The following is a 27,023-nucleotide window of genomic DNA, read 5'->3' as shown; positions in this document are numbered from 1 at the left end:
ACCTGTTAGCATCTACCTTACCACACAATCCATTTTTCAAAATATAAAGAACTTCAGTCCATTATTCTGCCCTTCAGTGTGGATATGGAAAGAATCATCTGACCTGCCTTCCACTCACAGATGAAAATTATTCTGTGGAAGTTCTGGAACATGACAGATGGAAGGAAGCAGGGAGCAAGAGAGCCAGTGAAACAGCTAGAATTTCCCGGGACAAAAGGGCAAAATTCACAGCTCAGGGAACCATCAGATCTTCCTTTTATATTGAGTGTTCGTTGTCACTGATGTGATCCCCAACTGAAATGACACTTTGTGATTTCCCAGCCCAGTACTCTGCACAGTACAGGATCACCCCCCAGCCCCTGCAGGCCCTTAGTCTACGACACTGGTTTAATGAAGCCATAATCCATGCACTTGATGAGACACTCGCGGGCTGTCTGAACCACTTCCTTCTTCTTCTCATCTGGTTCCTGTTTGCCCACCACCGTCAGGATCTCCAGCAGCTCACTCTCTACCAGCTTCTTAGCCAGCTCCGCATCAGCCGCCAGCAGGTTGTAGGCGATAACCAGACCCCAGTGTTGGACTGACAGCCGGTCATGCAAGCAGAGTCGCTGTAAGATCTCCAACCACTGGGATGTCTGGAGAAGGAGAGGTGGGTAAGGAAGGACTGGAGAGAACCATGGGGAGATAGGGGAGATTTGAGGACAAGACAAACAGAAGGGCCTGGCCAGGCCCAGATTCTGGGCTCTCAAAGGGCAAGTTGTGTATCTGGTTATCTGGGTATGGTACTCAGCACAGGCCTACTTGAGCCCGTTGGGACTAGCTGGGTGAAAACCATCTCCTTAACAGGGATAGGGCAGGAATCAGAGAACTAGAAGGAAATTGAAATAATCCCAGCCCTTTTATTTTACAAGTGGAGGGACTTAAGTCCAATGAGGGGAAGTAACTTAGCCTTGGCCATACATCTAGTAAGTAGTAGAGGAGAAACCTCCACCCCTCTGTTTACTTTTTAAGTGGTTTGATAAATACAGCAGTAGGTGTCTGAGTGGAAGAGAGATGGAGGGTGTTCAGAAAGGAGGATTCTCATCCTGGGCACATGGGGAACGTCTGTCTCTGCCAACCCAGGTACTCTTAAGAGACCTGAGCTCCAGGCACACCCAGCTAGGTCTTTAACTGGAATCAGATCTGGAGGCTGGAGTGTACCCTCGTCTCCATCCCTCACTGCACAGAGGGGGAGGCAGGGCTCTAGACTACCCTGATCACTCCATGACTCAGAAATGGAGCTGGGAATAGAACCAGAAGGCTTGACTCAGATCATTCACCAGATGGTCATAGGGCAGCAGAGTAGAATAGTTATCAGCATGGGTTTTGGAATCAGAGGGACCAGTATCTAAGTCCCAACTCAGCCACTTACAAACTGCATGACTTTGGCTAAGTTAATTAACCTCTAGGAGGTTCAAGAGCTCCACCTGTCATCTGCTCTGATTTAATGAGATTATACACGGAAAGAGCTTAGCATGGGGCCTGGAGTCTAGAGGAGGTCAACAAGTGGAAGAGGAGAGGGATGATGATTTAAGACACTGATCCAATGATTTTCCCTTTGAGCTTCCTTACACCTGTTCTCCTCACCCTCATTGTGAGCAGATATAGCTTTCTACATGCACTGCTCTCGGATGAGGAGACAAATACAGAAGGGGTGGGGGTGGGGCAAATTCTTGATTCTGAGCTTCTAAGCAGACTTTTCTAAACTTTGCACTGAGTCTCCTACAAAAATGAAAGGAGATGAAAGTGCAGCTAGCTGTGGGAGCGTTCATGGAAAGTTTCAGTGATGATGGGATAATGGATCCAGTGCCCATCTACCCTGGGATGAGTCCTTGGAAGCTGGAGGGAAGGCGTGAAAGAAATCCCATTCAGGGTAGGATCCCAAGGAAGGAGGAACTGTTGCCCGGCTTCCTAGGGAATATCCCAGAAGAAATGAGACTGCCGAGATATCCAGGGTCCACCATGGCCCCAGAGACTAGAGGCTGAAGGAGACCCCTGGGCTGATGGGCCTGTGATGCCTCCAGGAGACCCCAGGATCCTAGTGCAGGGACAGGAACGCAACCAAGATTTCTGAGCCCCTCAAAAGGAACACGGAAGTGGCCACGAATGGGCCAGCAATCCTGGAGGATTCTAAGCTCTCCCCAACCCACCGGCTGTGTGACCGTGGGCTAGTTAGTTGCCTTTCTGGACCTCAGTTATCTCATCTGTAAAATAGGGATGATAATAATTCCCACCTTGCAGGACTGGAGGGAGGATTAAATGAAAGTATATGTAAACACTTAGAACAATGCCTGGCACGCCATAATTGCAAGAAACCACAGCATACCCTGCATGGATCTGCTGGCTGGAGTCCTGCAACCACAATTACTTCAGCAGATGCTGCTTTGGGTCACTGGTTTTCAAAGGGTGGCCCCCAGGCCAGGAGCACCCCACCCAACCTACTGAATCAACATATATGGGGGAACCTGTAGTTTAACAAGCTCTCCAGGTGTTTCTTCTGCACCTTCAAGTTCAAGAACCATCCCTCTAGGGAAAGAGGTGAGGCCCGAAGACCAAGCACAGTGAGTACATCCAGAGAATGACCCCTCCCCTGGTGCCAGGAAAACGTAGCCCCCTTGGACCTGGAGAACACACACAGACACACAGAACCTTAACTTGCATTTAACTAGACTTAGCCAATTTCAATTGACATTTGGTGAAATAAAGTTTCATTGTGTGCCCCTCTGTTTGTGACTGTGCAGCTTTGGTTCCATTGACACCTGCTGAGATGCCCATGGTCCCACTGCGGGCTCTGGTCATCGCGTCCATTTAGGAGGTTCTGTGTCCTGTTCCCCAAACCACAAGTCACCTGTGGGCCTCTCAACCCCTTCCCTTGGGGCACACGGGAGCTCCAGAGCAGTAGTAAGGATTGTTATTATTGTTATTACCCTTAAGTAACGCATAATAAGCACCACCAAAGACAGTGGCTGAACTTACAGTGGAAGGGATTTGAGTTAGTGCACATGAGAAGCCCAAACAGTGAGTGCATAGGGGGTCAGGACAGACACCAGGAGGCTGGGAGGGTGATAGCAGGTCTGGCCTCTCTGCAGAGGGTCACACAGGCCAGTGTGGTCTGGGGGAGGGTGATTCTAGAGCCTCCCCAGCTCTCCTCATCTCCCAGGGCCCACTCTCACCACTTGGGTCATCTTGAGGCAGAGTTTCTTATGCGCTGCTGTCAGCATGGCCAGAGCCCCTGCAGCTGCATTCTGCACCTTGTCATCATCCTCCCCGCAGAGCAGTACCACCAGCTTCAGCCGGTCATTCCCGTCAGCAAGGAACCTCTCCTGTACCTATGGGAGGCAGTCACGGGGCTCAGAGAAGATTGCCCCCACCTGCCCAGCCAGAAGAGGGAAAGCAGCATCTGCAGCCCCTTTCTCAGACCCAGGATCCTTCTGAGTTTTCCTTTGAGCAGCTCTCCCATGCCACCTCCCCCAGAAAGCCTTCCCTGATTAGCTGGATGAAGGGGCTACAATCCTCCATCTAAAAGGTTACAGAGACTAAGGATTCCCTGTGTTGCACAGCGTGCTCCACCATCTCTGCTTGCATTCAGTTACCCACCTGGAGAGAGGCAGGCACAGACAGCAGAGGGGAGCTCATGCCTGAAGAACCGAGCTTGGCTTCCCTTGGGGAAGCTTGGAATGTTTCTCCCTACACTGGATGGGCCTTCAGAGTCTGCCCTGAAATGACTGCAGTACCTGAAGGCACAGGGACTTTGACAGGAGCAGGGGACAATTGGATAGTTTGCCTGGTATTAAAGAATGACTGCACATTCTCACCAGGGTGAAGGCTGACGGTTTCCAAGGGGCTGAAAGCCAGAAGAGCTTCAGGGGCTCAGGTCCTGGCATGTCTCGGATACCAGCCGCCCAGGGTATGATCCTCCAGCTGCATGTCCCTTCCAAGAGACTGGAGCAGTGGCCATCAGATGTGGGAGTACAGCAGAGGCGGTCAGCACGCTCCCCTTTCACGGGCACCAGGGACTCTGCTTCCCCACTGCTCACTCCCAGATGTGGCCATAGACTAGTTCTCATCAATGGCACGTGGGCAGAAGAGGAACGTGTCACTTCCAGGCCACGTTGACTGGGTACTGCAGGTGCCTTCCCCCTGGTCCCTCTCCCCATTCACCATCTGAACAGAGACCTCTCCCAAGGTGGCAGATGGGGCTACAGTACTTGATGACACAGGAATCATGGACCCATGAGTCACTGTTTGAAAGCAAGTCACTTGATCCAAACTGGATGATGACATGAGTGAGGAATTAACTATCCTGCTTGGACCATTGTATCTGTTTGTTTGTTCACTGCAGCAGTTAGTCCTATCCCCACAGGGAAGGCTGCCTGCTCTCTTTCTCTCCCTCCCCTTGGACACACTGGGGGGCCCTGGGAGCTTTATTTCCACTGACTGACAGGCTGTATTGTATTGGGTTTTCTCCTAGAAGAGTCAGAAGATCCAAGGCCTGAGTTAAATACTGAGGGAAGCAGACCAGGCCCTCCACGAGGACTCAAGAGGACCACCTGGCGCGGCCCACACATTCACCGAGGGCCTCAGATCTGGACCTTACGCTTCCTCTGAAGAGACTGAACATATAAATAGACACAGAGAAACCTGACCAGATGGAAAGAAGACATCCACCATGCGGTTATAGTTTGTCCCATCACTGGACCATGATGCCTACTGAATGTTTTGAATTCATGTTATTTTTATAAATCCTGTAATTATTCTGTGACAAGCACAGTTCTATTGCATTGCAATTTCTATGGAAACAGTTCATTGTGAACACAGTTCATTAAATGTTAGCATTTAAAATACTCCAAAATTTTTTGTAACTATATTTTTGCATTTCATTTATTAATAGATATGGAACTTCAGTAAATGCAAGTGGCCTGAGCAATCTTGACCTCTAAGAGGCCCTGGTCTCATGCGCTGCTTTGCTAGGAGGTGATTTATGGACGTGGAACCTTCTACCTTGTCTAGCCCAAGCTTTGGGCTCAAAGCCCCAGCTACAGATAGTATCACTGTGTGCGCTTTCCTTTGTCTCCTCAGGGCCCCTACAGGGAATGGGAGCTGTAATCTCGGAAAGATTCCTGGATCCCTGGCTTCTCTGGTGAAATTCTACCTTAATACCATTCGAATAGTACCCAGCCTCACTGACGCCCTGGCTCCTGGTCTGACTCTCCATCCCTTGGCCCCCACCCCCCGCCCTCAGCCCCCCACCCACCTCCTTGTTGATCACCATGTTGCACATGCACTCTGTGGCTGCCTGCCGCAGCTGGTCATGATTCTCAAACATGTAGTTCTCGATGTCTGGCAGGGCCCTCTCCTTAAAGATCTTCTGCCTGGGGTGGGAGGGATGGAGGAGGAGAGTCATCTGACTCCTCTGTGATGAGTATTTGTGATTGGGAGCCACCCAGGGACCATTTCCCCATCCTAGTGGTGTCCCTGCCATACCTGGGCGGTATTGGCCCACCTGCTGCTCTGAGAGGGGCACCAATGGACAAAGACTACATAACATATACCAGTGTCCCGGTCACAGTGATGGGTTGAGCCTATCCCCAACAGGAGATTCTTTCCTATAATTGCTGGGGAAGACAAATTCTCTCTTTCTCTCTCTTTCCTTCTAGTCATGAAGCCAAGAGGACATGTGGTCCAGTGACCATGAGAGAGGAGAAAAGCCCATATGAGAATTAAGTTAACACAGGGAAGAGAAGAGAGGTAGAGAGAACTAGGAACTGGGGCAGCTTTGTAACCCCTGCATCAAGCCACAAGTGAATCCAGGTTACCCTGGACTTTTAATTTACATGCGTTAATAAATTCCCTTCACGCTTAAGCCAGTCGGGTTTACATTTTTTCCCACTTGCAACCAAAAGAATTCCAACCCAGTGCATTCTACCATACCCCTATAAAGAAGACACATTATCCCCACCCATCTACCTGGGTATCCTTCTACTACTTTAAAAAGAAATCTCTTTACAACTTCCCTTGGCTTGATACATTCACTACATATAAATGCATGTGGTCTTTCCAAGTACTAACTTGAATCCCTCCCACTGTAGGATCTACCCTCTGCCCTTGATCCTGCCCTCAGAGGAGAACAGCTGTAGCACAGGATGCATGTGAAATTTCGACCAATGCATTACGGACACCCCTCCCTGCCCCTGCTTCCTGCACCCCGCCCCGCTCACCGGAGTTTGTCACTCCGTGCAGACAGGTTGGTGAGGCCAAGGAGAGCCTCGTAGTTCTGGAGCCCATCCCTCTGTGTGTCCAGGAGATGCACGAGGGGCCGCACCACCTCATAAACCTGTGGGGAAGGGGCCAGAGCCATGAGTCAGGTGGCCCCTTACCTCCGCAGGTGCCAAGCTTTCAAGTTTCCAGAGCACCTTCCCACAGTCCTCTGACTTAATCCTCACAATGAGCTCGAGAGGCAGTTCTACTGCCCTCACTTTGCCTGGAATCCAGGTATCTCCGACTCATCTGTGACGCCCCCTCCCAGGCTGGGGGTGGAGTGAGGAGGTGACAGGTGCCCAGGAGCTCAGGCGACTCCTCCCTTCCCCCATCCCACACGCCACAGACACCTACCCGCTCCCCAGGGAAGGCGATGTCCGGGTTGGAGACGGCGGCGATCTTGGCCAGGGCGTGGGCTGCCTTCACCTTGCCCACATCTGTGCCCTCCAACGCCAGGGGAATCAGGGCCTGCAGGAAAGGCACAGGCACTACTCGGTCACAGGCCGCGACCTCTCTCTCCATCCCTGCCCTCCGGCTGCCGTCTGTCTGTCTCTCTGTCTCCTCAGAGGTTCAGGAAAACTCTGAGACAGAGGCAGCTCTCGAGCAATCAGAGAAAACACCTGCACACTTAATTGCAAATCATACCCCCTGCCTCCCAGCACACATTGAGGTCTCCACCCCACCCATCCAAAAACACGTTGGGTTTTGGAAAAATCAGTCAACTGGTTTTTTACTTTTTGCCCAAAACAAACCTAATCCTAACAGCAGCCATTTATTAAGCACTTACTATGAGCCAATACTTAAGGTGTAATTTCTCTAATCCTTTTACGTAATTCATCCAAGGTCACACAGCTAAAAGGGGGCAGAGTAAAAACTCAACTCCAAGTCTGCTACATCGAAGTCCGTGGTCTCCTTATTTGCACCATGCTTCCTTCCAATGTCAAGGAGGCTAATCGGGATTCCAAAGTCAATCTCATGACACATCATAAAATCAGGCAGAAACTGGTTTGGGGTTACGTGCAAAGATAGCGCAGATAACTGAGTGACTGAATTCCAGGGGGCTGGTTTGGGGCAGTGGGTACATTATTCTTGGGCCAGGCAAGGTGCGTGCATGTGTGCATGCACACGGATGCACACACACAGTGTGCTCCTCTACAGCAAGTTCTAGGAGCAGCTTCTAGGATGGCAAGGGCCTCATCTGCCCAGTTACCTTGCCACCACTTTGAGCCACAATGGTGCCTCGGTCCTTCGGGTTGTCGCACAGTGCCAGGAACACCCTGCAGAGCAGGAAAGGAGAATATTTAATGCACCAGCAAACCCTTCCCAAGGCAGTGGGGCAGCCAGTTGGAGCCTGTGAGATCTTGGGAGCAACAGGGTCATGTGGGAAGTCTAACCAGTGTGCATGGGCCCCAGCAACAGCCACCCTGGGAAGATGCTGCCAGGGACTTAAGAGGCTGGAGAGGAAGCGAGACCAAGCAAGGCTGCAAAGAGTCACCATCTCCCAACACAAGGAGACAATAAATGATTCCTTACTGCCCACCACCCCAGGAGAAACTCTTCAGCAGGATGGCGCTCCAGGACCTCTTTGATCTGGTCCTTTGCCTCCCTGACTGGCTCACATAGCACCACTTCCTCCAAATGCACTCCATGCTCCAGCCATATTGCAGCAGAATCCCAAATCCACCTGTTTTATCTCTGTCCTCAGAGTCTGCATATGCTGTTCCCTCTGCCCGGATCCCTTCCCTTTCCTGCATTTGGGTAACTCCTGTTCTTCCTTCAGGGATCCATTGAGCTGTCACTTCTTCCAGGAGGCCTTCCTGGCTGCCACCTCCCTCCAGCCTGGGTAGGTAGGATGCCACTGCTTGTGTGCCAACAAACCCTCTGGATCACCCCATCACACTGTATTGTAGCTGTGACTGTGTCTGCCTCCCCCATCAGCTTCAGAACACAGACTGTGCCTTTAATCTCTGAAACAGCAGGTCCCCAACAGGGCCTGGGAACAAGGTAACCAGAATGGACAGTGACCTCTTTCCTCCTGATGCAAACTCCCACTGGGACATCCTGCCCCACCATGCCCCTTTTTGAAGTTGATCCCCTTTGGTCCCTTCACCAGGCCCCCCCATGTGGCTCATCCCTGCCATTTCAATCTCCCCATCCAGCCTCCTCCCCTCCAGGCCCCCAGACCCCCACCTGGCCAGCAGCTCCTTGGTCTGGTCGGTGAGGATGGCACTGTCCGCTTTCACCATGCAGGTCAGTGCAGAGATGACGCCTGCCTTCAGAAGCCGCTTTACCCGCATGTCTATGAAGTCCTTCTTGTCCTGCAGGGAGGAGACGGTGGTATCTGGATTGGAACCTAAAAATGGCGCGTTTCTGATTTCTTTGGGATAGGTGGAATAAAGGCCCCCAAAGACATCCACATCCCTATCCTCAGAGCCTGTGACCAAGTTTCCTTCCTTGGTAAAAGGGACTTGGCAGATGTGACTGAGTTACAGATGCTGGGAGGAGATTACCCAGGATCATCCTGGTGGACCTGATGTAACCACAAGCGTCTTTATGAAAGGGAGGCAGGAAGATCAGAGTCGGTAGTAGGTGACGTGGCAACCGAAGCAAGAGTGTTTCGAGGATGAGATTATGAGCTGAGGAAGGCAGGTGGCCTCTAAAAGCTGAAAAAGACAAGGCGTTCCCAGAAGGAGCCTCCAGAAGGAACAAGCCCTGCTGTCATGTTGATTTAGCCCATCAAGACGGATTTTAGAATTCTGATCTCTGGATGATAAACGTGTTGTTTTAGGCCATTGTGTTTGTGGTAGTTTGTTGTAGCACCCAATGGGTTGTTGCGTGGACATCAAAGTGTCTTCTCTTTCCCTCGCCCACCCCACTCCCAAAACAGAGCCTGAGTAGCTGATAGCGTAAGAAAATGAATTCCAAAGACTCATTCACAGAGGAGTGAAATTAAAACAAGATAATCCAAAATACGAGATGATCCTTATATTACTTTTTTCTGCAAAAGACTGGCTTTCCATTGAGGGAGGCAGGTATAGGGAGGGGGTGAAAGAAGATGGGGAGCAAATGAAGCCGATGTAACAATAGATTGTGTCTTCTTGGAAACCCAGTCTGCCTCAGGGTTGAACAGTCACTAGAGATAATCCTGAGTGTTTGGAAGAGGCTGACAGTCATGGACAATCTCTAGAAGCCACATCGGAACTTCACAGCAGGCAAGCTCTACACCCCCTTGCCTGCATGAAATACTCTGCAGCTTTTAAAAGTGATTCTGACCAGTCTCTCCAAGAACATCAACCAGTTCCATTTCTGTACCCCATAAGATCGACACCCCTTTCCAGCATGAAGAACCTAACATGGTCATTGCTCAGATATCCCTGAAGACTGAGAGGGAAGAGGTGTAACTGAGAAATAAGGATTTGACAAAAGATTATGAAGACTGACTCATTATATAAATATTTCTTTTTAGTTTCTAATGTATCAGAATAGCCAGAAGGAAATACCTGAAATCGCTGAACTGTAATCCAGCAGACTTGATCTTTGATAATGATGGTATAACTATATAGCTTTTATCATGTGACCATGTGATTGTAAAAACCTTGTGACTGACACTCCCTTTAACCAGTGCATGGGTAGATGAGTAATAAAATAAAGACATGCATGAAAAAAAAATAATAGGTCATGAATATGGAGGAAAAAATATCCCTACATAAATTAAGGATAATAGTAATATTCCTGTTCAATAACCTTGCATCGATTGCATCAAATGTAATGACTGATAAAAAAATAGAATTACCAAAAAAAAAAAAAGGTGTTATCATCAACTGTAACAAATTTTCCACATCAATGCAAGTGCTGGTGGTGGGGTGGTGAATGAGAATCCTGTATTTTTTGCATGACTGTTCTGTAAACCCACAGCTTCTATAATAATAATAAAAAAGTGATTCTGAGAATGACATAGCAATGAGGAAAACATAGCAATGAGGAAAAATATAATGTATTTTCTCAAAATTGGGCACTACATTCTGATTACAACTATGAAAAGAAAAAAGATGCCCAGGAAATTAAAAAAAACAAAACAAAAAAAACAAAAAAATAAAAACAAAAACAAAAAACCTCTGGTGGATAATATAACATTAAAATGTCAACAGTGGTCATGTGGAGATGCTGTAACTATGAGTGGTTATCTTCTTTTCTCTATTGTCCACCTTTTTATTGTGACACACAGTTATACTATTTCATCATTTTTTGAAAAAAACTCTATTTTACTGGCTGGGAGTAGAGTGCATCTATTCATATGCAAATCACATACAAATGTAAACTCTTTTGCGCTGGAGATATTAGGGAGGGACCCCAGGGGCTTTGTGACATCTGGGCCAATGCTGACCCTTTCCCCGCCTTCCCTCATTATTCCTACTTAGCATCCACATCTCCAAATCCAGATTTCCCAGGAAAAAAGTAAATTTTTTGCAAATGTCATAAACATAAAATAAAACTGTCCAAAATCTATTATATCAGCAACAGAAGTTGTGAAATATTCATCTTGGCTCCATGTGTTTTTTCAGAGTATAAACTGTTTTTTTTTTTCAGGGAGACAATTAAAACAGAAAAAACACGAGCGCCACCTGGTGGGGGGAACGTTACCATTACCGCCTTCCATTTATCGACCTTATCCCAAATCGCATCAATCACACACCGCGCAGCACCCAGGCACCATTCTTTCTTCCGTAACTCCCCTTTTGGTGGTCTGGAGGCACTGGCTCCCTCCGGGCCCACCCCGGTCCCCACCTTGGGGTGCTCCTCGGGCACGTGCTGCTTGGAGAACTTGGCGAGCTGCACGAGCTCAGGGATGACCTCCTTGACATCGTAGCTGTTGGTGCAGTTAACCAGGGTGGTGGCCACCGAGTACAGGATGGTCTTGTCACTGGTCTGGAGGCACAGGATGGGAGGGACAGGCGGAAGGAGCCATAGAGCAAACCTCTGCTGCCAAACCTCTGCTCACGCGGGCTGGCGGCAAGCTGGTTGCCGGGGGTGGGGTGACCTCTTGGAGAAAGGCCAGCGGCACAGAGGGAGGGGACCTGGCCCCGCTCATAAGGGTGGGCAGAAATTTCCCCTACGCCCTCGGTAGCACCCCTGAGAGTATCAAGAGGAGCCTCCTGAGCGTGCTCCTTGCTTTGTGCCTCTTGCCAAAGCCCAGTCCCACTCGCTTTCCCATCTGATGGAGGAGAAGGCAGTGGGAGCTGGGCACTCTCGGTCCGGCCCTGGTGGAAACTCCCTCCCACACCTCCTTACAGGTGGGAGCTGGTCCGTTAGAGGACAGAGGACGAAAGCATCCCGGGAGGGGCCAGGAGGTAGGGAGGAGCCGGGAAGAAGCTGGGCGTCACCTCTTGGGGCCTCAGGCCTCGCTTCCTGAGGGACCCCGGTAAAAATACTGCCCTCTTATTCATCTCCCCCACTGCCTGGAAGGCATGAAGTGTTGTGAGTGCATTTCAGTCAAGTAAAATGAGGACCAGAAAGAGGAAGTGACCAACCCAGGTTTACGTGGGACGAAGATGTGAAGCCAGGATGAGGACGGGGTGCGGCTGGGGAGGGGTGGGGGATGTCCTACTTCTCAGGCTCAGTGGGCCTGGATCTGGAGGGGGCCACAGACCGTCGCTGAGGTCAGAGATCAGGCCCAGACTTGCCTTCGCCAGCTCAAACATGGCCTGCAGGGCAGGGATGTCCTGGACAAAGTCGTCCTTCACATCAGCGTCCAGCGTGAGGTAGGCCAGGCCCTCGACGGCCCAGCGCCGGGTCCGGGTGTCTATGGAAGCATTGCACAGCCACCTGGAAGTGGGGAGGGAGAGGCCTGGGCGAAGCGAGCCCACACTTGGGTCAAGAGAGTAAAGGGGTTCCAGGTGGAGGACAGCAGATGAGGGGACTTTCATGATCCCCTACAGGGAACCCAACGACAGAGGAGGGCCTGGGGAAACAGAACCCCCTTACTTGCGACACTGTTTGGCCAGCTTCTCCGTTGACCCTTCAGCAAACTGCCTGAGACCGTAGTCTGTGCCGCCTGCAGAGCCGAGCTTACAGAGTCCCTGTGGAGAAGGGGAGACGGTGGCCTTGCAGGATCAGGGACACCAGGGCTGGGGGACAAGGCCTTGCTCAGACAGTTCCCAGTGATGGAACACTTGGCCCCTTTTCCTTTGCCTGGAGAAACCTCCATGTATATCAGAACCCAGCTTCTGAGATGCCTTTCCTGGTCCTTTCAGGTTAAGAGTCAATACCCACAAAGCTGGAGGTTTTTACCCTGCCCTTTTTCCTCACCGTTTTGAACCCATGTTTGTTTCTGCTATTTTGAAAAGTCAGCGTAAGGCAATGCTGCTGAACATTGAGGTGGTTACGTAAGTGAACATCCTTGTTTTCAGGAAATGGATGGAGAAGGGCAAAGAGCTCAAGGACCATGAGGTATGCAACCTACTCTCAAATGTTTAGAAAACAGAACCATAGATAGAAGATAAACAGAGAGAGGATGATACAGCAAGTGCATCAAAATGTTAAAAGTCGGTGGATCTCGGTATCTGGGTGGGGGTTATAGGTTTTGCATTATTTTTGCAACTGTCCTATAAGTTTCAAATAGAAAGTTTTTTTTTTAAGATAATGCTAATGATATCTAAAACTGCAATGGTAAAACCTGTTATCACACAAAATCTGGCAGAGAAATCATAGCTTGTGGGTAACTAATTTAGATGTGCGAAATTTCACCCAGGAAAAATTGGACTCTTGATAGGAAAAATGTCTTCCATAAGAGAGAACTCACCATGACAGAAGCTAAAATTGGTTTTAAAAAATTGACACGAACAAACAAAAAAGGATCAATGACGCAAATCTTCACTGTCATGTGTACAGGAAAAAGAACGGATCAATGAAAATTTCAGTAAGATGAAAATGGAAAAATTGAAACAGGCTTTACTGTGCCACATAGAAGCTGATTAAAGAAACAGACTTTTCTGGAGTTTGCTTTGAAAATACTTTCTGGACAAAAGCCCATCAGTCCATCATCACTGGGGTCGTTCGTAAGTGTGGAGGCCAACGTCCTGGGGATTAACAGCGGGGTCCACTGTTCTGAACCTCTGCTCTCGCAGCCCTCTGCTCGCTCCTGATAGAATGCGTCACCCTGTTCTGCAGGGGCCTGTGGATGGGAATCCCCCTGAGCATCAGCAACTCAGGCACAGGGTTCACTCATGGGTCCTGGCGTCCCAGGGGCTAAGCAAGTGGTACCCAGCACTCACCACCAGCGTGCGGATTTTGATCTTCTCGTTTTTGGTGGTCTTGTATATCTCCTTGAGCAGCGACACGCCATTGGTGATGATGAAGCTGGCACGGCTGAGCTTGGTGGAGGCATGGATGAGGGCCTCCACAGCCACCAGCTGGTCCTGCTCGCGCTCCGAGCCGCACAGCGCCACCATCATCTCCATCACGCCTTCCAGCCCCAGCAGCTGATTGCCCAGGTCTAAGGGGCCCTGCAGGACCCCTGACACTGTCTGGATGGCGTTCACGTTCTTGTCCATGTCCTGAGGGTCAAACTTGCCCCTGAAACAGAGGGCAAGGGTGGACACGAGAGCTGGCCCGGTGGGTGGAAAAAGTGTGGGATTTGCAGGCAGACAGATCTGGATTTGTGTTCCGCTCCACCCCCCACCCCGTGTTGTGTGACTTCAGGCAATTCACCAAGCCTCCCTGATCCTCAGCTTCTTGAGCTGTAAACTGAGATGGTTCCACTATGTCTCAGAGTCGTGTTGAGGACAGATGACATAAGAGATGGGTCATAGGTTGGGTCCCCCAGGAAGCGGGCTGTGAGATGGAGATTCCTATGCAGGCATTTATTAGGGAGAGCTGCTGGGCAGGAAGCAGCCCTGGAACGAGGGAGCAACTGGGCTGCAGTGCAGTTGCCACAAAGCCTCAGCTTGTGCAGGGGGTTCCTGGAGCTGGGACGCCCTTCAGAGTTGTTCCGAGTTGGGGTGAGGGGCAAGTCAGTGAAGGCTGTGCCCAGGGGGGGCCTCTCCTCAGCGGAGGCAGTTCCTGATGAGAGGTGATGGCTGACAGTAGCCTTCCCAGCAGCTGGGGGACTAAACCCTCCACACCTGGGAGATGTCAGAGGCAACCAAGCACAACAGGAAAGGGCCCAGGGTGGTGCCTGGAACTGCACCACCCGCAGTGTGGCCGACTCACATGTGGCCCGTCAGGGAGGGCGTGGGCTGGATGAGCTGGAAGGTTCTGCCTCACTAGTGGCATCTATTATTAGCTACTCTATGGGAGAATCTCTGCTTGTGGACATCAGAGTTGACACACCTTGATCCTTCGGAGATCTGCCCACATTGGTTTAATGTGGGGAATCAGGGCAGATGTACAGTGGAAATGCATTTGTGTGTAAATGAAGGAAAGCAGTGTGACTAGTCAGAAGTCCACACAGAGATTGGAAACCTGGGATCTAGTCTTGCCGGGTGACCTTGGGCAAGTGACCGTGAGCCTCAAGGTTTCTGTTTGTGAAGTGGGGAGACGGCCAGCTTTGGAAGCCCTGGGAGCTCCTCCAGTTCTGACGTTTCAATTCCTGCACAGGAGTCTGTGGTAGTTTTAAAATATGTCTAAACATATTAAACCAATGTTTATAGCAGCATTACTCACAATAGCCAAAAGGTGGAAACAACCCAAGTGTCCCTCAATGGATGAATGGATAAACAGAATGTGGTAGAACCAGACAACAGAACAGTATTTAGTCCAAAAAGGAGTGAAGTTCTGATACATGCTACAACATGGATGAACCTCAAAAACATTAGGCTTATTGAAAAAAGCTTGACACAAAAGGACAGTGTATGATTCTACTTTTATGAAATATCTAGAATAAGCAAATTCACAGACACAGAAAGTAGAATAGAGGTTACCAGGGGCCAGTTGGGGGTGGGGGGCTGGTGGAGTGGGGGTTACTGTTTAATGAGTACAGAATTTCTGTTTGGGAGGATGAAAATGTTTCAGTAGTGGAAGGTGGTGGTGGTGGTGCAACATCATAAGAGTAATTAATGCCACTGAACTGTACCCTTAAAAGTGGTTTCAGTGGCAAATTTATGTACGTATATGTTACCACAATAAAGAAAATAATTTGAGACTCTTCCCTTTGAAAGGTGGAGTCTAATTCTTTCCCTTGAATGTAGGCCAGACTTAGTGTCTCGCTTCTAATGAATGGCAGGTGGCAGAACAGATGGCGTGTGAAGGTCTCACCCTTATTGGGGAAGCCAGCTGCCAGGTGGTGAGGACGCTTAAGCAGCCCGTGGGGAGGTCCGCATGGGGAGGAACCAAGGCCTCCCACCAACTTGCCAGTCATGCCACTGCACCATCTTGAATCGGCTCCTCCAGCCCCAGTCAAGCCCTTGGATGGCAGCAGCCCCAGCTGAGTTTGGTTGCAACCTCCTGAGAGACTCCAAACCAGGACCACCCAGCTAAAGCTCCATGGAATTCCTGTCCCACTGTGATAAGAAATGACTATGGCTATTTTAAGCCACTAAGTTCTGGAGTAATTTGCTACCCAGACATGGAAAACTAATGTCAAGCCCAACCCAGGCAGCTGGGGTACTCACGTGATGTACTCCTCGCAGATCTTGCGGAAGTGATCTCGCTCCGGGTCACAGCGGAGGTCGTCGTAGAGCTTGTTGATGAGGATGGAGGCCAGCATGCGGGTGTTGTCAGTCAGGGGCAGGCAGGACGGCAGATCTGGAACCTGCCCCACCACCTTAAGAATCTTTCTCAGGCCTACAGGACAAAAGCAGCAGCTGTGAGGTCCCTGCCGGGCTCTATCCTCCCTCCGGCCCTGCCTTTAGGCAACATGCGTGGCTTATCCAGAGTGGAGTGAAGAGCACTGGAACGGGGTCTAGAGGCACAGGTTCTCTGCCTGAGGCTCTCTCTGGGCCTCTATTTCCACAGTACAACATCAGGATTAGTTGATCTCAAAGGGCTCAACTAGGGCTAACATTCTGTGGTTTGATGTATGATCTTCCTCAAATACTCTTTCACATTCTCTTTTCCCCTGGGCCTCAGTTTCCTTATTTGTCAAATGGGAATACTACTACCTACCTTACAGAATTTGAGGATTCAAGGAAATAATGTAAGGAAATCACCCAGTGCCATCCAGACACACCATTATCCCTCAATAAATATTAGCTTTTACTACTTGTTATTATTATTATTCCGTCCCTTCTCTTCCTTGAAGACTCCTTAATGGCTTCTCTTTACATATGAAGCTAATTCAATTCAACAGTCACGCATTTGTTGAACAATTTAATGAATGAGTGAATGAATCAATGAGCCCTTTTTAGTCTCTGCCTACCAAAATAAAAGACACAGCCCTGACCTCAAAAAACTCACAATGCAGTAGGGAAGACAGATATATAATGATTACAATAAGATATAATAAGTGCAGAGTGACTCCACTGCAGATGGGGTGATTCATTTCAACAAAATAGGGATTACAGTTTATTTTGAGCACTTACTACATACAAAGACTTTATATACTTTACCTCATTTAATCCTAACAGCAGGCCTCCTTATTAGGAATCATTATTCCCATTTTGCAAAGCAGGAAACCAAGACTTGGAGAAGTCAAGTAAGTTGCCCAAGGTCACACAGCTGGCAAGTGACATAGCAATAATAGTCAAAGCACTTGACGTTGACTGCTATTCTACGCTGCTTCTTGGACAGCAGACAGCTTGGTTTCAAAATCAGGTTTTAGAGATAACTAGGAGTGGTACCAGCTTGCCTTGACAATAAATCTGGCAGTTTGGGTTTCTTTATGGAGAACAATTCCTGCTAAACCTTCTTGTTTTGGTCTTTTCATTAGGATTCTGATAACCCTGATCTTCGAGTCCAGGGCTATATTGATGGTGCCTTCTCTCAATGGACGCTGTGCCAGTGTGGATATATTACGTCCCCCAGAAAAAGCCATGTTCTTTAATGCAATCTTGTATGGGCAGACGTATTAGTGTTGATTAGGTTGGAATCCTCTGATTGAGTGTTTCCATGGAGATGTGACTCAATCAACTGTGGGAGAAACTTTTGATTGGATAATTTCCATGGAGGTGTTACCTCACCCATTCAGGATGGGTCTAAATTAAATCACTGGAGCCATATGAAAAGGCTTACAAACAGAAAGAAGTCAGAGCTGCTGCAGCTAACAAACATTTTGAAGACAGCCATTGAAAGTCAACATTTTGGAGAACGCCATTTTGAAACATAACCTGCGAGCAAGCAGATGCCAGCCACATTCCTTCCCAGTTAACAGAGGTTTTCCAGACACCAATGGCCCCCAGTGAAGGTACCCTATTGTTGATGCCTTACCTTGGACACTTTATGGCCTTAATACTGTAACTTTAGAACCAAATAAACCCCCTGTGCTGGTTTGAATGTATTATGTTCCCCAGAAAAAGCCATATTCTTTGATGCAATCTTGTGGGGCAGACATATTAGTGGGGATTAAGTTGGAACGTTTGGATTAGGTTGTTTGCATGGAAATGCGTCTCACCCCACTGTAGGTGGTAACTCTGATGAGATAATTTCCATGGAGGCATGGCCCCACCCATACAAGGTGGGCCTTGATCAGTGGAGCCATATAAATGGACTGACAAACAGAAGGAACTCAGTGCAGCTGCAGCTGTGAGTGACATTTTGAAGAGGAGCTACAGCCAAGAGGGACACTTTGAAGAAAGCACAGGAGCTGCAGATGAGAGACAGTTTGAAGACGGCCATTGAAAGCAGACTCTTGCTCCGGAGAAGCTGAGAGAGGACAAATATCCCAAGTGCAACTAAGAGTGACATTTTTGAGGAACTGCAGCCTAGAGAGGAATGTCCTGGGAGAAAGCCATTTTGAAACCAGAACTTTGGAGCAGATGCCAGCCACGTGCCTTCCCAGCTAAAAGAAGTTTTCTGGACACCATCGGCCATCTTCCAGTGAAGGTACCCAATTGTTGATGCATTACCTTGGACACTTTATGGCCTTAAGACTGTAACTGTGTAACCAAATAAACCCCCTTTCATAAAAGCCAATCCATCTCTGGTGTTTTGCATTCCAGCAGCATTAGCAAACTAGAACATCCCCTTTATAAAAGCCAATCCATTTCTGGTATTTTGCACAACAGCAGCATTAGCAAACCATAACAGGTGGTAAGCAGGAAGAGGAACATTCTAGGTAAATGTTGGAAGGCTGGAAACCCTGGGTGTTAGGAGGGAGTTAAAAAGGCTAGGTATGAGAACATCTTCTTAACCAAAAGGGGGATGTGAAATGAAACGAAATAAAGCTTCAGCAGCTGAGAGATTTCAAAGCGAGTTGAGATGTCACTCTGGACACTCTTACGCACTATATAGATAACCTTTTTAGATTTTAATGTATTGGAATAGCTAAAAGTAAATACCTGAAATTATCAAACTCCAACCCAGTAGCCTTGACTCTTGAAGGCGATTGTATAACAGTGTCGCTTACAAGGGGTGACAGTGTGATTGTGAAAACCTTGTGGATCACACTCCCTTTATCCATTGTATGGATGGATGAGTGGAAAAATGGGGACAAAGACTGAATGAAAAATAGGGTGAGATGGGGGCGATTATTTGGGTGTTCTTTTTTACTTTTATTTCTTATTCTTATTCTGATTCTTTTGGTATAAGGAAAGTGTTCAAAAATAGATTGAGTTGATGAATGCAGAACTATATGATGGTACTGTGAATAGTTGATTGTACACCATAGATGATTGTATGGTATGTGGATATATCCCAATAAAACTGAATTTAATCAAAAAAAAAAAAAAAGGCTAGAGTGTAGCAGGAAGGAGCCTGAGGAGCCAACCCAGACTCCTGGCCTGGCTCCCAAAGGCCTCCACCAAATATCCCTGCTCCACCTCCCATCACCTTCCCAGGATCATCTTCCACCCTTTCTGCCCATACCAGCAAGCATCTCATTTCTATTCTGGAGGAACACTGTGGACCTCCTTCTTGCCAGTCTTTGTTCCTCCCCTGACCCAAAAGCTCACTCGAGGCTTGACACCCTGATGGCCCCCTACCCAAGTCTCCCAGCCCCCACCCTGCACCACATCAATTCCTCATCATGCGGAATCTTAAAATCCTCATCATTTTTTACCCAGGCACTACTCATTTTGGTGCCGTTAAACAAGGTAACAGAATAACAAATATCGCTCTCCACTCCTCCCCATTCCATAAATGGTGTGGCTGGAGCTGGGTCTTGGTGCAAAGAGAAGAGGTCTGCTACTGTGCAGAGACCAGGACTGGGGGAAAAGTGTGTGTGTTTGGAGGGGAGGGGATATTGAGCAGGACTTAAGCACTAGAGTAATTTGTTAAAAGTCTGAGCCCTTGCACATATACTTTGCTGAGATCTGTGAAAAACCAAACAAGGGAAATGCAATATCATCAAGATAATAAATTTCAAGCCGGTAAAGGCTGACTTGAACCTTTTGGAATGAGATATGGTCTCTATATAAAAAAAAAACCTGTGGGGGAATCTATCATTGCAGATTATAAAGCCACAAGTATGATTCCTGAACAATTAAATAAACTGAATCTGGAGAAGGGTAACACCATGGAGCTGACAAATTTAGTGAATATTTGCTAGAATATTTTTACTCTGCTTTATATAGAGCATATTTGATGTCACTCCCCCCTTTCTATAAGGTCTATGAAATATTTTGCCAGCTATGAGACTTCAGGACGTTAAACCCATGGTTGGCGTAGGACATCTGCTTGTTTTTTGGCTTGCCCCCCATTTGTTAGGGACCTCCCCCAAGGTGTTTTATAGTTATGTTTGGACACTCTGTGGCTGTGTTTCAGGCCTGGATTCAGAGCCTTGGCTTATATCAGCCCTCAGGTAGAGTCTGATATGCTAATACCTCTTTCTGCCTTTTCAGTTCAGACTGAAGTCTCCCCCCCAAACAGGGGCCACGCCTCTCCCCCTTTCTGATCAACGCCATGTACCCTGGGGTACACTCAAAAGGCTTGAGTGAGCCCCAAGCCCTCCCACCTGCTCACCGTTATCCACCACGAAAATGGTGCGTGAGTTGTCGTGAATGGCCAGGTCCTTCCTGGGGATGTTCTTATTGAGCAGGTTCAGGGCCTGATCCCTGCCCTGGCCAGACACTTTCTTACTGACCAGCATGTCCAGCAGGTGGCTGGTGATCAGCTTCAGGTCCTTCTTGGAGTCTGAGGAGCAAGAAGACAGTGGTAAACAGAGAGGAGGAATTTCAGTTATAGAGGGCCAGGAACAGCAGAGGCTCCTAGGACTCTGGAAATATCAAATCCACTGTTTCCAGGTATTTGTTTTATCCCTACCCCACCCCCAAATGGAGGAAAATCCCTAGAAAACACTCCCAAGGGGTTCTCTGGTCCCTTCTGTGGGATTCTTAGTCCTTGAACAGCTCTGATTCTTAGAAAGTTCTTCACTCCCCAGGCAGTGACTGGCAGGAATCCAGGGGCACGTTATGAAGTTTTTAATAAATTGATTTAATAAAATGTTTTCTGAAAAGGAACTTTCTACTCCTTACAGACATTTTACTCCCCTTAGACTCAGGCAGGCTGGAAGCCTGGATGCAGAGCCTTTGCCTCTGACGCTAGGACTTTCCTGCCCAGGTGCTATTTCCTTCATTTGCCCTGACGACCTCCGTGAGACTTGGAGATTTTTATTCTCATTCTAGGTTGGGGCCCCATGGAAGGCAGGTAGTCAGAAAAGTAAAAGAAAAGCATCAATCCCAACAGAAAAATAGGTAACAACATGAATAAACCATTCAAAGACGAAGAAACCCAAAAGGCTAACAAATACAAATAAAAATGGCCAATCTCACTAGTGATTTATTCAAAATAGATATTTTTTATATACTGAATAGGCAGTGTCTTTAAGAATGATACTATGCAAATCTGGTGAGAATGTGTTGAGACAGACTCCCATCTACAGTTGATGAGAGTACAAATTGCAGCTTTCAAAAGGAAATTTGCAAGTAAGTTGGACAGAACCTTAGATATGCTCATAGCTTTTGACCTAGCACTCTCATTTCTAGGAATCTATACCAAGGAAGTAACTAGAAATGCAAACCTGGCTTTATGAAAAGAATAGCTGTTGATGTATTTTTTTCTTTTTTCTTGACCATGTGATTTTTTTTCTTTTTTTTTTTTAATCTTCATTTTATTGAGATATATTCACATACCACGCAGTCATACAAAACAAATCGTACTTTCGATTGTTTACAGTACCATTACATAGTTGTACATTCATCACCTAAATCAATCCCTGACACCTTCATCAGCACACACACAAAAATAACAAGAATAATAATTAGAGTGAAAAAGAACAATTGAAGTAAAAAAGAACACTGGGTACCTTTGTCTGTTTGTTTCCTTCCCCTATTTTTCTACTCATCCATCCATAAACTAGACAAAGTGGAGTGTGGTCCTTATGGCTTTCCCAATCCCATTGTCACCCCTCATAAGCTACATTTTTATACAACTGTCTTCGAGATTCATGGGTTCTGGGTTGTAGTTTGATAGTTTCAGGTATCCACCACCAGCTACCCCAATTCTTTGGAACCTAAAAAGGGTTGTCTAAAGTGTGCGTAAGAGTGCCCACCAGAGTGACCTCTCGGCTCCTTTTGGAATCTCTCTGCCACTGAAGCTTATTTCATTTCCTTTCACATCCCCCTTTTGGTCAAGAAGATGTTCTCCGTCCCACGATGCCGGGTCTACATTCCTCCCCGGGAGTCATATTCCACGTTGCCAGGGAGATTCACTCCCCTGGGTGTCTGTTGATGTATTTTTAAATAGTGCATGCAAAAAATTGAAAACATTGTATGATACATCCATACAATGGAATATTATCTAACTATTTAAAATTAAGCTTTCATGTTGGTGCCATAAGGTCCTGCAACCTCATCACTGGGTATATACTTGGAACATCTGAGAGCATGGACACAAATGGACATTTGCACACTGGTATTTATGGAGGCAGTATTCACAATTTGCAATGGATGGAGGTGGCCTAAAGGTACATTGACTGATGAACAGAATGTTGAACTGCAGGGTATATGCACAGTAGAATACCAAGCTGCTGTAAGAAGGAGTGAAGTTGTGAGACATGCAACTAGGTGAATGGATCTTGAGGACAGCCTTTTGAGTGAAATATGCCAGAAACGAAAAGACAAACATTATAACGCTTCACTAAAATGGACTAACTGTAATGTGTAAACTCTGATAATTGAAACAGAGCACAGGTTATCAGGGGAATGCTTATTGTAAAGGTCCCTAGGTGGCAAGCTCTTACATCAGTGGCATCTATTCCTGAGTTGTAGTGGTTATCCCTAAATTCTGAGATGCTGATCCCTCTTTGCATAACCTGGTCAGTCTCTGGAACTTTGGGTATCTATGTGAACCTCTTTTGTTGCTCAGATGTGGCCTCTCTCTCTGAGCCCACCTGGCAGGTGAACTCACTGCCCTACCCCCATGTGGGACATGATTCCCAGGGGTGTAAATCTCCCTGACAATGTGGGACATGACTCCCAGGGATGAGGCTGGACCTGGCATTGTGGGATTGAGAAACTCTTCTTGACCAAAAGGGGAAAGAAAAATGAAACAAAATAAAGTTTCAGTGGTGAGAGGTCACTCTGGAGTTATTCTTATGTGCTATATAGCTAGAAAGTAATACCTAAAACTGTTGAACAGCAACCCAGTAGCTTTGATTCTTGAAGGCGACTGCATAACAATGTAGTTTACATAGTGTGACCGTGTGATTGTGAAAACCTTGTGGCTCACACTCCCTTTATCCAGTGTATGGACAGATGAGTAGAAAAATGGGGACAAAAAGTAAATGAAAAATAGGGTGGGATGGGGGGATGGAATGCTTTAGGTCTTCTTTTTTACTTTTATTTTTATTCTTTTTTTTTTTTTGGAGTAAGGAAAATGTTAAAAAATTGATTATGGTGATGAATGTACAACTATATGATGGTACTGTGAACAACTGATTGTACACTATGTATGACTGTATGGTATGTGAATATATCTCAATAAAACTGAATTTAAAAAAAAGAAAGAAAAAAAATTAAGCTTTCTGTGAGTAAATCTGCCTTCAGAGATGCATTCAGTCAGAGCAGGAATTTCTGAAATAATACAATGATGCCTAGCACCTAGGAAGAGGCACGAGACTGTGTGTGCACATATGTAGGAATGAAATAATGTAAAACTGATAATTACGAAAGTCAAAAGTAACTCTTTTTGAGAATATTAAATTGTCCACTGCGGTATAAATGGTATACAATACTCAGATATAGTATTTTGGAAATTTAAAAAAGGACACAAAATATTCTATAGCAGAATTCCAATTTTGTTAAGAGAGAGAGAAAGCGAGGGAGAAGGAAGAGAGAGAGAAAGAGGGAAAGGGAGGGACAAGACTGAAGGATTGAAGGATACATGGGCAGTAATAGTGGTTTTCTGAAGGGGATGCTTGCAGGTACTTTTTCTTCATCTTTACATATTTCTGTAGTTTTTCAAATTTCTCCAATAAGCCTCAGTTACTTTTATAATCAGAAAATGAATATATTGTAAAAATAAAACAAGGACACCCCCATGGACGGGATGATGCCCAGCCTAAGGTGGTGACTGACTCTATCTTTTCCCCACCCCCTTAAACCCAAACTAAAAAGTGTCTCCTACCCAGAACCAGGGCCTCCTCCTTCCCGCGATGCTCCCGCTTGTCCTCCCCAGACAGGGAGTCAATGATGGCCTGGAGCAGGTTGCAGACGGCCAGAGACATCTCCTCATCCTCCACGGCCATGAGGCTACAGATGCGGTCCACCCGGACTGCGTGCAGAATCGCTGTGGCCTGCATCCCCAGAGAGAATGACAGTCAGCTGTCCTGCCCCTCTCCCACATGCCCTGCAGGCTGTCAGTGGGCGATAACAACCCCCACCCCACCCCATGCCACAGGGAACTAGCCCAGGCAGCTGCTGCCTCTCGCAGCCAGGGAAGGCCCTTGACACAAGTTTCCAGAAGTTAGAGCCACGCTGCCCAATATGGTGGGTACACACCACCTGGGCCATGGCGCACTTGCAGTGTGGCGAGTCCAAACTGAGATGTGCAATAATTTTTATATTGATTACATGTTGAAATGATAATAATTTGGATATGTTGGATTCAATAAGGTATATTAAAATTAATTTCACCTGTTTCTTTTTATTTTTTTTTTACTAAAAGAAAATTTAAACTGACACGCGTGTCTCACCTTATATTTCTATTGTTCAACACTGGTTCCTCCCTCTCAATCTTGGACACCCCCCTACCCAGAAGCAGTCGAGAGATGTGAGTGCCCCTCCCGCTTTAGCCACTGTCACCTCCCTTTGTCACAGCCTTTGGGTTCAGCTTTTCTTCATAAACCACTTTTAATTAACTTATCCAAGTCAAACCCATTTCCAGTTCAAAGGAAAAAGGGGTGCTCTCTGTTGAATCCTGGGCCATGCAACCAAGTCTATTTGTGCCACCCACAGCCCTGCCCACAGGTCACCCTCCAGATCTCTGGGTGGCTGCCATCCAAGGCCAGGCACCCCTCCACTGGTCCATACCCTCGCTCGGTGGCCACTGCACATGCCCGACAGGGTCCTCACTGCAGCCAGCACCAGCTCGGGCCTCTTAGTGTCCAGGAGCTGCAGCAGCAGGTTAACCCCATTGTTCTGGAAGATCTGCTCAGCCCCAGCATCCTCACGGCCCAGGACGATGAGGTTGTTGGCGGCCTGAAGGAGGGAGGGGACCGTGAGGGCCATTAGGAACATAGGGCTGATGAGGCCTTGGCCATAGGCCAAGTATAGAGGCTGGTCTTCAAATCATCTTCATATCCTTTGACCTTCTAATCCTACTCCTGGAAACACAGCCCAAGAACATAATTCAAACGAAGAAACAAAACAACTTGCATAAAGACCTATTTGATGAAATTAAAGTCATAAATGGAAAAATGACAGAGCAACCTGGAAAAAAAAACATTCATAAGCAGAATCCAAATCATAGGTTCACTCTAATTGTACTTAATGTTAAAATAAAACTGTGTATTCGTGCTTATGAATGAGGACTAGAAAAAAGTAGAAATGAGGCATTTTTACATGAAGAATTACTGTCCTTTTAAATTTTTCCTTGGACATGGTTTTGACATTTTCTATTTGTTTACTGTTCAGAGTAATCTAAAGCTCTAGGGGCTCCCAGGAAGGTGGGCAGTGTGGAAGACAGAGCACTGGACAGGACTGTAAAGGCTTGAGTTTGAGTTCCAGCTGTTATATGCTAGCTGTGTGACCTTAGGCAAGTCACAGCACCTCTCTGAGCCCCAGATTCCTCCTCTGCGATTTTAGGACAATAGAGCTAGAAGGTTCCTAAATCCATCCCCACCCCAAAGCCTTCCAACTTGACGATACATATATGTTAAATGCCTCCAGATCTGGAATGGGAATCCGCAAGCAGGACCTGAGAAAGGAGAGGTAGGAGGCGGGAAAAGAGATGCAGACTGAGAAGCTGAGGAGGGAGCTCGCTAGAGCATTCCCAGTCTGGCATGAACAGAACCATCACCCTTCTCGATCCATCAAGGACTGTGTACTTTTCAAAGCACATTATCCTATAACAACTCATTAAGTCTTCCCAACCGTTTGTTATAAAAGATATTTGCATATTATATGAATTTACTGACCATAAAACCAACAAAAATTCCCCAGGCATTGCCTGTCAAGTTCTCCTAAAGGTAAAACACTCAAATTTTCATAATTTATTCTCCTCTGCAGAAGTACTAGACAGGAACGTGAAAAATAGGAACCAAATGTGGTTAAAAAGATGATATTATGAGTAAATGTTTTAATGTTTCGAAATGACTTTTTGCCATATTTTTAATGGAATAAACATTATTTTAATGTGTCATCGTTTCTCAGGGCCACGACTAGGGCGAGGCGAGTGAGGTACACAATTTGGCTGCCTTGGGTGCAAAATTTAAGGGGGTGCCAAAAAAATGAGTAATCAAGACAAACACAATTTAATGCAATATTTTTAAAAATCAAAATTCATGCCAAAAAAAAAATCCATGACAAACAAAATATCAAAATTTTAAAGCCAGGGTCTGACCCTGTACTTGCATGACTTACCTCACCCGCCTCACCCTAATTCCGGCCCTTCTTACAGTTCACTGTTCAGTTTTCTAAAATGCTTAACTTTTGGCCTATTTTCCTCCACGTTCTTCAAGGACCCGCCTCCCGCTCGCTCTCCCCGAACCCGTGGGGGCGGGGCCCGGAGCAGGGCGAAGTGCAGTCACCGGGCGGGTTCCGAGAGCGCCCTCTGCTGCCCGGCACTGCCCGACGCTCGCTCACCTTCTCCCGCTTGTCGGCCTCACTGCTCTCGTCCAGCAGGATCTCAAACATCTTCTGTACCCTGGAGTCTGTGGAGAACTGCACACGGAGCTGAGGAGAGAGGAGGGGATGGAGAGGCAAGGGGGGGGTTCCGCGTCATTCCTGTCTGCTTCCCATAAAGCTCAGTTCAATAAACATCAGGGTATGTGCTTGGAGCCCCGGCTCATTCATTCAGTCATCCACTCATTTAGACATTTTAGGAATAATCACATGGCCAGGCCCTGTTCTAGATGCTGGGGATAGAATGGTGAACAAAAAGCGGTTCTTGTCCCCAAAGGCTTACGGTTTAGTTAC

General features: G+C 47.2%; 1 protein-coding gene across 1 annotated transcript; it reads right to left on the bottom strand.

Annotated features, from left to right (window-relative positions):
- On the bottom strand, positions 1 to 26,772 carry UNC45B (unc-45 myosin chaperone B). Its single transcript, XM_037809295.1, has 16 exons — positions 26,691 to 26,772; positions 24,918 to 25,085; positions 24,013 to 24,181; positions 20,350 to 20,520; positions 15,906 to 16,077; positions 13,569 to 13,869; positions 12,280 to 12,374; positions 11,979 to 12,120; positions 11,083 to 11,223; positions 8,488 to 8,615; positions 7,508 to 7,574; positions 6,652 to 6,765; positions 6,258 to 6,373; positions 5,294 to 5,411; positions 3,213 to 3,368; positions 1 to 635 (listed from the first exon to the last, which is right to left on the bottom strand). The coding sequence occupies exons 1-16, from the start codon at positions 26,739 to 26,741 to the stop codon at positions 375 to 377; spliced, it is 2,370 nt and encodes a 789-aa protein (XP_037665223.1). The 5' UTR covers positions 26,742 to 26,772; the 3' UTR covers positions 1 to 374.
- Positions 26,773 to 27,023: the final 251 nt, after the last annotated feature.

Source organism: Choloepus didactylus, chromosome 18, assembly GCF_015220235.1.
Source record: "Choloepus didactylus isolate mChoDid1 chromosome 18, mChoDid1.pri, whole genome shotgun sequence".
Taxonomy (NCBI): Eukaryota; Metazoa; Chordata; class Mammalia; order Pilosa; family Megalonychidae; genus Choloepus; species Choloepus didactylus.
This window is presented reverse-complemented; position numbering and strand designations above follow the sequence as displayed.